Consider the following 13,483-nt stretch of genomic DNA (forward strand, 5'->3'; position numbering starts at 1 on the left):
GCTATACGTGTCGCTCGCTAGTTTAATGTAATTTAGCGCTTCGTGCATGAATAAAATTAGCACGAACAGACCCTCATCACACTCGAAGAAATGCATAAAAGCGACGACGAAAGAGAGACTGAGAAAGTGTGAGGCGAAGGATATCTAACGCTATTCCAATCGGACGCTGAGGAGGAAGACTTCGATGGTTTCAGTGCACAGGAGGAAGATGAAGACGATGAAGCTCTTTTTTTACTTTTACTGGTATGTTTTTTAAGGAACCCTGTTGGTGCTGTACTACCGTGTTGCTGCTGTGTTACCGCCGCGTCTCAGTGACTTTTATGTTTTTTTTAATCCAGCCCTATTAGTCTTGTGTTACTTCCGTGTTGCTGCGGTATTACTGCCGCGTCACGGGCAGTGTTTGGAAAGAAATGTTAAGGTATGTTATTAAAACTTTAAAAAAGCTTTCTGTGTCCAGTCTTTCTTTGTTAATAACTCGCGTGCACACTTCCGTGTTGCTGCGGTACTACTGCTGCGTCACAGGCAATGTTTAGAAAGACATGTTAAAGTATGTTATTAAAACTTTAAGAAGGCTTTCTGTGAACAGTCTTTCTTTGTAAAAAAACGCGTGTGCACGTGCGGCTTATAGTCCGGTGCGGCTTATATAAGAAAAAAACTAAAATATCCCCCAATTTTAGCTGGTGCGGCTTATAGTCCGGTGCGGCTTATAGTCCGAAATTTACGGTATATTGAAATGGAAGGAGTATCAGACCACTGCAAATCTACCAAGACCCGGCCGTCCCTCCAAACTTTCATCTCAAACAAGGAGAAGACTGATCAGAGATGCAGCCAAGAGGCCCATGATCACTCTGGATGAACTGCAGATAACTACAGCTGAGGTGGGAGAGTCTGTCCATAGGACAACAATCAGTCGTGCACTGCACAAATCTGGCCTTTTTGGAAGAGTGGCAAGAAGAAAGAATGGGCAAGAATTCCAGTCTCTCGATGTGCAAAACTGACAGAGACATACCCCAAGCGACTTGCAGCTGTAATTGCAGCAAAAGGTGGCGCTACAAAGTATTAGCGCAAGGGGGCCGAATAATATTGCACGCCCCACTTTTCAGTTTTTTATTTGTTAAAAAAGTTTAAATTATCCAACAAATTTTGTTCCACTTCACGATTGTGTCCCACTTGTTGATTCTTGACAAAAAATGTAACTTTTATATCTTTATGTTTGAAGCCTGAAATGTCGCGAAATGTTGAAAGGTTCAAAGGGGCCGAATACTTTCGCAAGGCACTGTATATATATATATATATATATATATATAAAAATTGAATTATTGTGTGTTGTAGTAGGCCGTCCAATAAGTGCAGGAAGGAGTAGAGTAATTAGCTGTTTTCAGGTATTCTACCAGCCGCACTTATTGGACAGCTGAACTTTACTAACTTTACTTGTCTGTTAGATGCTGGCCTTATTTTCTACCGAGAGAGATAACAGTGGTGATCATCACCGCTGTGTACATCCTGCCAGATGCTAACGCTAGTGCGGCGCTCTCTCTCCGGCTGAACACCATCAATGAACAGCAGCGGGTGGTGTTCACTGAGACTTTAATAAGACCAATCTGAAGACTGTACTCCCGCAGTATATATATACAGGACTGTCTCAGAAAATTAGAATATTGTGATAAAGTTTTTTATTTTATGTAATGCAATTAAAAAAACAAATATGTCATACATTCTGGATTAGTACAAATCAACTGAAATATCGCAAGCCTTTTATTATTTTAATATTGCTGATTATGGCTTACAGCTTAAGAAAACTCAAAAATCATATCTCAAAAAAATTGAATATTTCCTCAGACCAAGTAAAAAAAAAGATTTGTAACAGCAAAACAAAATCAAACATTTGAAAGTGTCCATTAATGCACTCAGTACTTGGTTGGGAATCGTTTTGCACGGATTACTTCATCAATGCAGCGTGGCATGGAGGCAATCAGCCTGTGGCATTGCTGAGGTGTTATGGATGCCCAGGATGCTTCAATAGCGGACTTTGGCTCCTTTGCATTGTTGGGTCTGGTGTCTTTCCGCTTCTTCTTCACAATACCCCACAAATTCTCTGTGGGGTTCAGGTCAGGGGAATTGGCAGGCCAATCGAATACAGTAATGCCATGGTCAGTACACCATTTACTGGTGGTTTTGGCACTGTGGGCAGGAGCCAGATCCATCCATCCATTTTCTGAACCGCTTAGTCGCGGGCGTGCTGGAGCCTATCCCAGCCGTCATCGGGCAGTAGGCGGGGGACACCCTGAACCGGTCGCCAGCCAATCGCAGGGCACACAAAGACAAACAACCATTTGCACTCGCACTCACACTCACACCTAGGGACAATTTGGAGTCTTCAATCGGCCTACCAAGCATGTTTTTGGGATGTGGGAGGAAACCGGAGTGCCCGGAGAAAACCCACGCGGGCTCGGGGAGAACATGCAAACTCTGCACAGGGAGGGCCGGAGGTGGAATCGAACCCGCACCCTCCTAACTGTGAGGCGGACATGCTACCCAGTGCTCCACCGAGCCGCCAGGAGCCAGATCATGCTGGAAAATGAAAGTATCATCTCCATAGAGCTTTTCAGCAGACGGAAGCACGTAGTGCTCTAAAATCTGCATATACTCTGGACTTGATGAAACACAGTGGACCAACACCAGCAGCACACATGGGTCCCCAAACCATCGCTGACTGTGGGAACTTCACACTGGATTTCAAGAAACTTGGATTTTGCTCCTCTCCAGCCTTTCTCCAGACTCTGGCGCCTTGACTTCCAAATGAAATACAAAACTTGCTTTCGTCTGAAAAGAGGACTTTGGACCACTTTGCAACTGTCCAGTGCTTCTTTTCCATAGCCCAAGTCAGACGCTTCTTCCGTTGTCTTTCTTGAGTTCAGAAGTGGCTTGATCATGGGAATGCGTTTCCTGCCACATTTCCCCCTTCCAACAGACTTTTTGTGGATGTGCTTTGAAACTGCACTCCGTGAACTACTTGTTCTTTGAGAAATGTATTTTTGTGTCTTACCATCCTGATGGAGGGTGTCAATGATGGTCCTCTGGACAGCAGTCAGATCAGCAGTCTTCCCCATTCTTGTGATTTGGTTTGCTGAACCAAGCTGAGTGTTTTTCAAGGCTCAGGAAACCCTTGCAGGTGTTTCGAGGTAATTAGACAATTCAAGTGATTAGTTGAATGCCCTACTAGTATACTTTTTCACGATATTTTGAGATAGGATATTTGAGTTTTCTTAAGCTGTATGCCATAATCAGCAATATTAAAATATTAAAAGGCTTGCAATATCTCAGTTGATTTGTAATGAATCCAGAATGTAAGACTTTTTTTTAATTGCATTACAGAAAATAAAGTACTTTATCATAATATTCTAATTTTCTGAGACAGTCTTGTATATAGGGGGGGAGAGAGAGAGAGAGAGAGAGAGAGAGAGAGAGAGAGAGAGAGAGAGAGAGAGAGAGAGAGAGAGAGCGAGAGAGAGAGATTGCTTATACCGTAATTTTCGGACTATAAGTCGCGGTTTTTTTTCATAGTTTGGGTGGGGGGGCGACTTATACTCAGGAGCGATTTATATACATATATATGGTTTCTTTTTCACTTTTTTGGGCATTTTATGGCTGGTGCGACTTATACTCCGGTGCGACTTATAGTCCGAAAATTACGGTACTAAGATATTATGAATAAAGAGAGACAAGGACAGAAGGATGGCCAGGTCGAGGATGAAAGACGGAGGACGGACTGGCTAAATTTGATTAAGTGCCCATATCTATTTACAAGGTTATAATAAACATACTTACTGAAATGTGGAGCTGGTAAAATTCGAGCAGTTTTCACTGGGCCATGACGCACTGAGAATAGCTCCTGGGCCTCCCCTGCTGTCTGAAATAAAATATCAGTGTTAAAACCAAACACTATGCCTTTATATATCGCTATGCATATAATAACAAATCAGGACAAAGTTATGTTTTCACTATAAGACCTATACTGCATTCATGTACGATAAACCTCACTTGCCCTGCCTTGCCTTGTCTTGTCTTGCCCTGCCTTGTGCCACAGCTCACAGCAAGAACCCTTTTTGTCGTTACTTTTTTCACAGTCGTTTATTTCAACTTGGTCAAGAACTCTCTCTTCTGGAACACTTTTTGTTGAACTGTTTGAAGCCCCTGTTTTTCCCCTTAGAACGAGCTGTTTTTATTTGTTCCTTTTGTTTGAATAAATTGCTGCCTTGACGGCTAACTCATCTATCTCCCTTCACCTCGTGTTGTCAAAGAGGGCCTCTGGCTATCTTACGGCATGGCCTGGTGGACTCTGATCCTTCTAAGAATATGATTTATAATGTTACGGATTTGATCATCAATTGTAAAGTGCGGTAGAGAGAGCATATGATAATTTGAAGTCTGTTCAGTCAAAAATGAAAAGTTCAGGTGATTTGGACCTGGCATTGACTTATATTTTCCTGTTTTTTTTTATCTTTGTTGTTCCTATGCTAATAATAACTACCATAAAACTGCATATTCTTAGTTGAGCTATTTAATGGATGCCAGTAAGATTGAGACACGCCCATGGAGATTGCAGAAAAAGGTCTAACTATCACCTCCAGGATTCCTACTCTTTTACTCTTGGCCACATACCTACAAGAAGGCGACTCTGCAGTGTTGGGCAATATCACTTCGTGGAGTAATAAGTTACTTATTACATATTACTCAGTAGAAAAGTTATGCAGTTACCGTAAATTTCGGACTATAAGCCGCGACTTTTTTCTCAAATTTTGAACCCTGCGGTTTATAGTCCGGTGCGGCTTATATAGGATTTTTTCCGTGATTTTTGTGATGACTTGATCACTTTTACACACTCGTAAAAAGGCTGTGGACCGCTGTTGTGCGGCACCGCTTTGCTGGGCAGAGGGATGTATGACACGGTCACTGGGGAGAAAAGTGGTGTGTTGATCGCATGTCCATCCGCCAGGCAAATAGTGCCGTAAAATTTACACAAAGATGAGACAGAACGAGATCAAGACGGACAATACTGAAAGGAAGCTTTTATACACAAACCGTCATTATGGGGGGCTTATATAATATTTTTTCCGTGATTTTTGTGACGACTTGATCACTTTTATACACTCGTAAAAAGGCTGTGGACTGCTGTTGTGCAGCACCGCTTTGCTGGGCGGAGGGATATGACATGGTCACTGGGGAGAAAAGTGGTGTGTTGATCGCATGTCCATCCGCCAGGCAAATAGTGCCGTAAAATTTACACAAAGATGAGACAGAACGAGATCAAGACGGACATTACTGAAAGGAAGCTTTTATACACAAACCGTCATTATGGGGGGCTTATATATGATTTTTTCCGTGATTTTTGTGACGACTTGATCACTTTTATACACTCGTAAAAAGGCTGTGGACTGCTGTTGTGCAGCACCGCTTTGCTGGGCGGAGGGATATGACATGGTCACTGGGGAGAAAAGTGGTGTGTTGATCGCATGTCCATCCGCCAGGCAAATAGTGCCGTAAAATTTATACAAAGATGAGACAGAACGAGATCAAGACGGACATTACTGAAAGGAAGCTTTTATACACAAACCATCATTATGGGGGGCTTATATCTAATTATTTCCGTGATGTTTGTGATGACTTGATCACTTTTATACACCCGTAAAAAGGCTGTGGACCGCTGTTGTGCGGCACCGCTTTGCTGGGCGGAGGGATATATGGACACGGTCACTGGGGAGATAAGTGGTGTGTTGATCGCATGTCCATCCGCCAGGCAAATAGTGCCGTATAATTCACACAAAGAAGAGACAGAACGAGATCAAGACGGACATTACTGAAAGGAAGCTTTTATACACAAACCGTCATTATGGGGGACAAAAGAAATGCATATGATGCCGCTTTTAAGCTAAAGGCAGTCGATGTTGATGACATTGTGTTGCATCACCCTTTTCTTTATTTCGTGGTCCCGTCTACTCTGGAGCTATACGTGTCGCTCGCTAGTTTAATGTAATTTAGCGCTTCGTGCATGAATAAAATTAGCATGAACAGACCCTCATCATGGAAAATGCTAGAAGAAATGCATAAAACCGACGACGAAAGAGATACTGAGAAAGTGTGTGGCAAAGGATAACTAACGCTATTCAATCGGAAGACTTCGATGGTTTCAATGCACAGGAGGAAGATGAAGACGATGAAGCTCTTTTTTTTTACTTTTACTTGTATGCTTTCTTAATCAGCCCTGTTAGTGCTGTGCTACCGTGTTGCTGCTGTGTTACCGCCGCGTCTCAGTGACTTTTACCGGTATGCTTTATTTAATCAAACCCTATTAGTGCTGTGTTACTTCCGTGTTGCTGCGGTATTACTGCCGCGTCACAGGCAGTGTTTGGAAAGAAATGTTAAGGTATGTTATTAAAACTTTAAAAAAGCTTTCTGTGTCCAGTCTTTCTTTGTTAATAACTCGCGTGCACACTTCCGTGTTGCTGCGGTACTACTGCTGCGTCACAGGCAATGTTTAGAAAGACATGTTAAAGTATGTTATTAAAACTTTAAAAAGGCTTTCTGTGTACTGTCTTTCTCTGTAAAAAACTCATCTGCACGTGCGGCCTATAGTCCGGTGCGGCTTATATAAGAAAAAAACTAAAATATCCCCGGATTTTAGCTGGTGCGGTTTATAGTCCGGTGCGGCTTATAGTCCGGAAATTACGGTATATTACTTTATATATTATATATACTGTTTAATGCATGCCTGATGATTTTCTAAATCACGGACACTGCCAAAGTTGTCTAAAAATGTTCAGTACTTGATTATATCTTGTGTTTTGACGAATGCTAGACGCCAGCTTTGGATTACTAATGAACGTTCTGGACAGAGGGAAATATTTTGCCTGACAATGAAAAGATATGTGTCAAAAGATAGTGTCAAAAGAACAAACAAACAAATGCATGGTAAGTGGTGAGTAACAACTTTGCATAGTCAGGGAACATTAACAAATTGATGATGTCACAGCCAAAAGTTCACATAATTCCGTACGAAATGACAAAATTGAAACAATGATGAATGGGCGGTGTGCGACAGTGGGCGAAGTGGATGTATGTGCAAGAATGGTTTGCAGGAAGGACACTTGGAGATAAAACCGGTAGAGGTGCCGGAGGAAGAGCGGCAGGAGGAAAACAACCAAGAACCCGGCCAAAGGTAATCGCCAAGGCCGAAAGACGGGATCATGTCATGTCATGTCATGTCATGAAATGCCTGCCATTTCGTCCACGTCGCTGTTTGGCTCTCAGCGGAGGCTCCGTGGCTGTTTCTCTACCATTGATCATCGGACACGTAAGTATGGCTGGGAGGTTTGCACGGCTTCGTGCACCAACTGCACCCTTCTCTTAGAGAGGTTGTCCCTGCTAGAGGGACGTGTCCGCCAGTTAGAGCAGAATAGTACGATAACAGTAGATGTGGCGGACACAGACGCGGACTGTAGTCAGCCCGCTAGCCCAGTTAGCATTAGCCCCAAGCGGCTTGCTAACCGCGATGAGCCAGGTAAGACGCACAGCCGTGCAAAGTCATCTCGGTCTACTGGCCCTCGCACCTTGGTCATAGGTAACTCCAATACCCGAAACATCACGCTTAAAAATCCAGCCATGTGTATTCCTGGAGGCAGAGCACCCAACATAGAAGCTAATCTTAGGAAGCTGATTCGCAATAGGCCTAGTCAACAGCGTAGGTCCAACAACACTAGCTACTCGGACATAGTAATACACGTCGGCGCCAATGATGTTAGGATGAGACAATCAGAGATCACAATGAAAAACATAGCGAGGACTTGTGATCTCGCCAGAAAGATGAGTCGGCATCGAGTATTTGTCTCTGGCCCCCTGCCTGGGAGAGGCACTGATGAGAGGTTTAGTAGATTAGTCTCCCTTAAGCAATGGATGGCTGGGTTCTGTAAAAAGCAGGGACTGTAATTTATAGATAACTGGTCCTTCTTCTGGGGCCGCCCCGACCTGCTGAGGAAGGACGGCCTTCATCTTAACAGTGAAAGCGCCTTCACTCTTTCAAGGAATATAGATTACTCTTTGAGCCATTCATGACAGGTCACTTTAGAACAGGCCGGGTCACAGGTGACTAGACCACCTGTTAGGATGGGTTTGGCGTCTGTTAAGTTAAAGTTAACTAGCGCTAGGCTAGACTACCAGCATGCACATAGCTCCTTGTGTTGACTAGAGCGTCACAGTTTGAATAGTGCTACAGTACAAGTGGACACACTTTCTACTGAGGTAGTAGACAAATCCAATCACTCCACCCCGACCGGTATCGCTGATGAAACGGTGCCTGTTTCAGATAATATTACATCAAATTCCTACGGTCGTATCGTCCCACCGCGCTAATAAACATTTGAGAGGTGATGTCAGGCCTAGAGAACACAATCTTACTCATATTTCGTTTAAAAATCCTTCGATAGATACGAACCCTGATCGACCGATTTCACTTAAACTCGGTTTTATGAATATTAGATCACTTCATGCGAAAGCAGTACTCGGTAATGACCTCATCACGGAACAAAATCTAAACGTTTTTGGTCTTTGCGAGACCTGGTTAAAACCTAATGAACTGCTGCGCTAAACGAGGCCTCGCCTCCAAATTATGTGAGCTCGCATGTAGTGCGTCCTCGAAAAAAGGGTGGGGGCGTCACCCTTATCTCTAAGTCCCATCTTGGATTTAGGCCTCGTTCGATTAATGTATTTAAAACATTTCTCATTGTCCGTTCTACAACTCTACCGTCATTCGATCTTGCTGTTATTTACCGTCCACCTGGGGGTTACTCGGGTTTCCTGGATGAATTTTCAGAATTCGTGGCTGATCTAGTGACAAATGCGGATAATATAATAATTATGGGGGATTTCAATATCCACATGAATTTACCGTCAGAGCCACTTACTTTGGCGTTTCAGACTTTAATTGATACGTTTGATTTTACGCAAGCCATACTGGCAACGACACATAAAAATAAAAATACAGTGGCGCCTCGGTTTTCGATCACAATTCGTTCCAGAAGGCTGTTCAAAAAGTGAATTGTTCGAATTCCGAATCATGTTTTCCCATTACAAATAATAAAAAAAAAAGAAATCCTTCACAAGCAAAAACAAAACGCCTTTTTTAAGCGTTTTTTTCATTTGCGCATTTTTGTCCAAATGCACAACTGCAGCACACCGCGTCAGCGACCGTGCAACTGCACCGCGCTGGTCGCATTATTGTGACAGAGCCGTCGCTGAAATTTAGAAAATATTTTTAAAGTCCCGATGTACTTTCCAAAATTTAAGTGGACCTCAGTGCGCAGGGAAATTAATTTTGTCCGATCGCGCAACTGCAGCGCACCGCCGAACGCGCAACCGTAGTGCGCCACCGACCGCGAAGCTGCACCGCGCTGGTCGCATTGTTGTGACAGAGCGGTCGCTAAAATTTAGAAAATATTTTTAAAGTCCGAATGGACTTTCCAAAATTTAAGTGGACCTCAGTGCGCAGGGAGCTTAATTTCGTCCGATCGGGAAACCGCAGCGCGCCGGGCGCTTACTGTCGCATTGCTTTCGGAGCTTCTTTGTGTTTTAGAATGGCTTTACTGCTCCCACACTACTGCGCCTCCTTTGGAGGCATGATTAGAGTTGATGCAATCCTCAGAGTAACGAGAATGTAATAACGGAGTCAGTTGGAATGCAGGTCCTCTCGGCTCATCTCGCGATGTTCGACAACCGAATTTCGTCCGACATCCGAGGCAAAAAAATCTCGAATTTTTTGTTCGAATACCGATTTGTTCGAGAACCGGGACGTTCGAAAACCGAGGCTCCACTGTGTGTGTGTGTGTGTGTGTGTGTGTGTGTGTGTGTGTATATATATATATATATATATATATATATATATATATACAGTGCCTTGCGAAAATATTCGGCCCCCTTGAACTTTTCAACATTTCGCCACATTTCAGGCTTCAAACATAAAGATATAAAAAACGTTGTCAAGAATCAACAACAAGTGGGACACAATCGTGAAGTGGAACGAAATTTATTGGATAATTTAAACTTTTTTAATGAATAAAAAACTGAAAAGTGGGGCGTGCAATATTATTCGGCCCCTTTACTTTCAGTGCAGCAAACTCACTCCAGAAGTTCAGTGAGGATCTTTGAATGATCCAATGTTGTCCTAAATGACTGATGATGATAAATAGAATGCACCTGTGTGTAATCAAGTCTCCGTATAAATGCACCTGCTCTTTGATAGTCTCAGGGTTCTGTTTAAAGCGCAGAGAGAACCATGAAGACAAAGGAACACACCAGGCAGGTCCGAGATACTGTTGTGGAGAAGTTTAAAGCCGGATTTGGATACAAAAAGATTTCCCAAGCTTCAAACATCTCAAGGAGCACTGTGCAAGCAATTATATTGAAATGGAAGGAGTATCAGACCACTGCAAATCTAACAAGACCCGGCCGTCCCTCCAAACTTTCATCTCAAACAATGAGAAGACTGATCAGAGATTCAGCCAAGAGGCTCATGATCACTCTGGATGAACTGCAGATAACTACAGCTGAGGTGGGAGAGTCTGTCCATAGGACAACAATCAGTCGTGCACTGCACAAATCTGGCCTTTATGGAAGAGTGGCAAGAAGAAAGCCATTTCTCAAAGATATCCATAAAAAGTCTCGTTTAAAGTTTGCCACAAGCCACCTGGGAGACACACCAAACATGTGGAAGAAGGTGCTCTGGTCAGATGAAACCAAAATCGAACTTTTTCGCCACAATGCAAAACGATATGTTTGGCGTAAAAGCAACACAGCTCATCACCCTGGCCTGAACACACCATCCCCACTGTCAAACATGGTGGTGGCAGCATTATGGTTTGGGCCTGCTTTTCTTCAGCAGGGACAGGGAAGATGGCTAAAATTGATGGGAAGATGGATGGAGCCAAATACAGGACCATTCTGGAAGAAAACCTGTTGGAGTCTGCAAAAGACCTGAGACTGGGACGGAGATTTATCTTCCAACAGGACAATGATCCAAAACATAAAGCCAAATCTACAATGGAATGGTTCACAAATAGACGTATCCAGGTGTTAGAATGGCCAAGTCAAAGTCCAGACCTGAATCCAATCGAGAATCTGTGGAAAGAGCTGAAGACTGCTGTTCACAAACGCTCTCCATCCAACCTCACTGAGCTCGAGCTGTTTTGCAAGGAAGAATGGGCAAGAATTCCAGTCTCTCGATGTGCAAAACTGATAGAGACATACCCCAAGCGACTTGCAGCTGTAATTGCAGCAAAAGGTGGCGCTACAAAGTATTAGCGCAACGGGGCCGAATAATATTGCACGCCCCACTTTTCAGTTTTTTATTTTTCAAAAAAGTTTAAATTATCCAATAAATTTCGTTCCACTTCACGATTGTGTCTCACTTGTTGTTGATTCTTGACAAAAAATGAAACTTTTATATCTTTATGTTTGAAGCCTGAAATGTGGCGAAATGTTGAAAGGTTCAAGGGGGCCGAATACTTTCGCAAGGCACTGTATATATATATATATATATATATATATATGCCGTCGCGGCGGGCGGGGGAATGCTCGCGAGTCGCCGAGGCTAACTGGCTGGCAGTTTCCCCCCATATAGAAAAAAGTTTCTCAACTGATTTACACGATTCACAAAAATACTTTCGATGGAAAAAAACACGGAAATCCGCGGATCCAGGGTAAATTCTCAAACAACAGCCCCCACACACACCGAATCGCCCATAATCAGCACCCACCCCCACGGAACCAGCTCTCACCGGACCAGCACCCACTCCCATGGAATCAAACTCTCCTACGAACTTGCCACACCCCCTGACTCATCACCCATCAAACTCGGCACACACTGGCATGTGCAACTGAATATGAGCTGACCAAAGAACCTTGAACCTTTTCTGAATGGAGACTTTCTGCTCTTGAGCATGGTTGCACGAAAGGCCCAGCGCTGTATTGTATTTTTCCTGAAAACAGAGCTTTCTTAACAAGAATTGTGATTGAACTCAACCAACCTGTGTAAGTCTAAATTTTGTTTTGGTGTCTTAGCCTTTTCCTAAAACTGAAGAAATAAAACGAGCACGCAGTGAGTAAACTGGATAACAGGTGATTGGCTATGGCTTTTGCCGCGAGGCGCGGATAGCACGCTTCCCAAATTGTGGACCAAATCCAACAAATGGTGACCATCCGACGTGATTTCTTCATAAGGAAAAGTGCATGCTCCAGGAAGTATTCTTCCCTCTCCGCTCTTGCTCAACAATATTGCAGTCTGATCGGCACAAAAGGTAAGGGGGAACCTTTTTTTCAATAATAACTCCCAGTTCAGCAATATTGTGGAGTGAAAGCAGAGTAAAACTAAAAATTAATAATTTTAGCTCTGTGTTCAGGAATGGTGGTTGTATAAACATTTATGATTTTATGGAAACTGGTGAAAAAGTTATTTCTTTTTGGAAAAGAGAAAGGTGGTGAGGACTTTCTCTGATCAGCGAAGGGCGCTGGAACTTGTGGGATGTCAATGGCTAGCATATGGGCACCGGAGTGGCCTCAATAGTAGACGCTTAGGGACTTTGTACTGTTGCCTAAGGTCGGGGTCGAATAGATCGGCCAGGCCACCATACGAGTCAGGGACTCGTGAAAGAAAAAAAAAAAAAAAAGTGAAGGCATCGCTGATATAGCAGGACGGATGACTGGCGACCTCAATAGTGTGACCTTAGAGACTTATATTGTTGTCTAGGGCGAAGGGTAACTGGGTTAACCAGGTTGCCGCTACATAATTGTTTAAGTGTGTCTATGTTGATATTGTGTGGAAAGCAGGCTTGGCTGTCAGATGGGACAGCGACGCAGCTGGAGAAGTGAGTGATTAGTTGTGGTGCTGCTGTTCATGGGGTGGAAGTGATGATTTGTGGTTCATGAAGAACAATAAGTTGATTTGTATAAAATTGTTGATTTTTTTGATTTGGCATGTGAGTTGGAGTCAGAAAAATGGCTTTACAAGAATTTGATAAAGAATGTATACTGTATTTTTCGGAGTATAAGTCGCCGTTTTTTTCATACGTAGTATATGCCATCACCGTGGGCGGGGGAATGCTCTCAAGTTATAAAGATTTTTACACCAACCATCCATCCATCCATTTTCTTCCGCTTATCCAGGGTGGGGTCGCGGGGTAGCATCTTTAGGAGGGACTCCCAGACTTCATCCAGCTCATCCCGGGGGATCTCAAGGTGTTTCCAGGCCAGCTGAGAGACATAGTCTCTTCAGCGCATCCTGGGTCATCCACGGGGTCTCCTACCGGTGGGACATGCCCGGAAAGGCATCCTGATGAGATGCCCGAGCCACCAAGTCTCTCCCGGAAGACCGAGCTTCTCACCTTATCTCTAAGGGAGAGCCCGGACACCCTGCGGAGGAAACTCATTTTGGCCGCTT

The 13,483-nt window shown here is 43.6% G+C and overlaps 1 protein-coding gene across 12 annotated transcripts in view; it reads right to left on the reverse strand.

The window, feature by feature from the left end:
• The window catches only part of bcas3 (BCAS3 microtubule associated cell migration factor), a 329,552-nt gene that overhangs the window by 201,151 nt on the left and 114,918 nt on the right, over window positions 1-13,483 (reverse strand). For all 12 annotated transcript variants that reach the window (XM_037268397.1, XM_037268399.1, XM_037268403.1 and 9 more), the window contains one exon: window positions 3,829-3,910. In XM_037268397.1, coding sequence (XP_037124292.1) covers window positions 3,829-3,910 — 82 coding nt within the window. The remainder of the gene's footprint in view (window positions 1-3,828; window positions 3,911-13,483) is intronic.

This window comes from Syngnathus acus, chromosome 13, assembly GCF_901709675.1.
Source record: "Syngnathus acus chromosome 13, fSynAcu1.2, whole genome shotgun sequence".
In the NCBI taxonomy this organism is placed as follows: domain Eukaryota; kingdom Metazoa; phylum Chordata; class Actinopteri; order Syngnathiformes; family Syngnathidae; genus Syngnathus; species Syngnathus acus.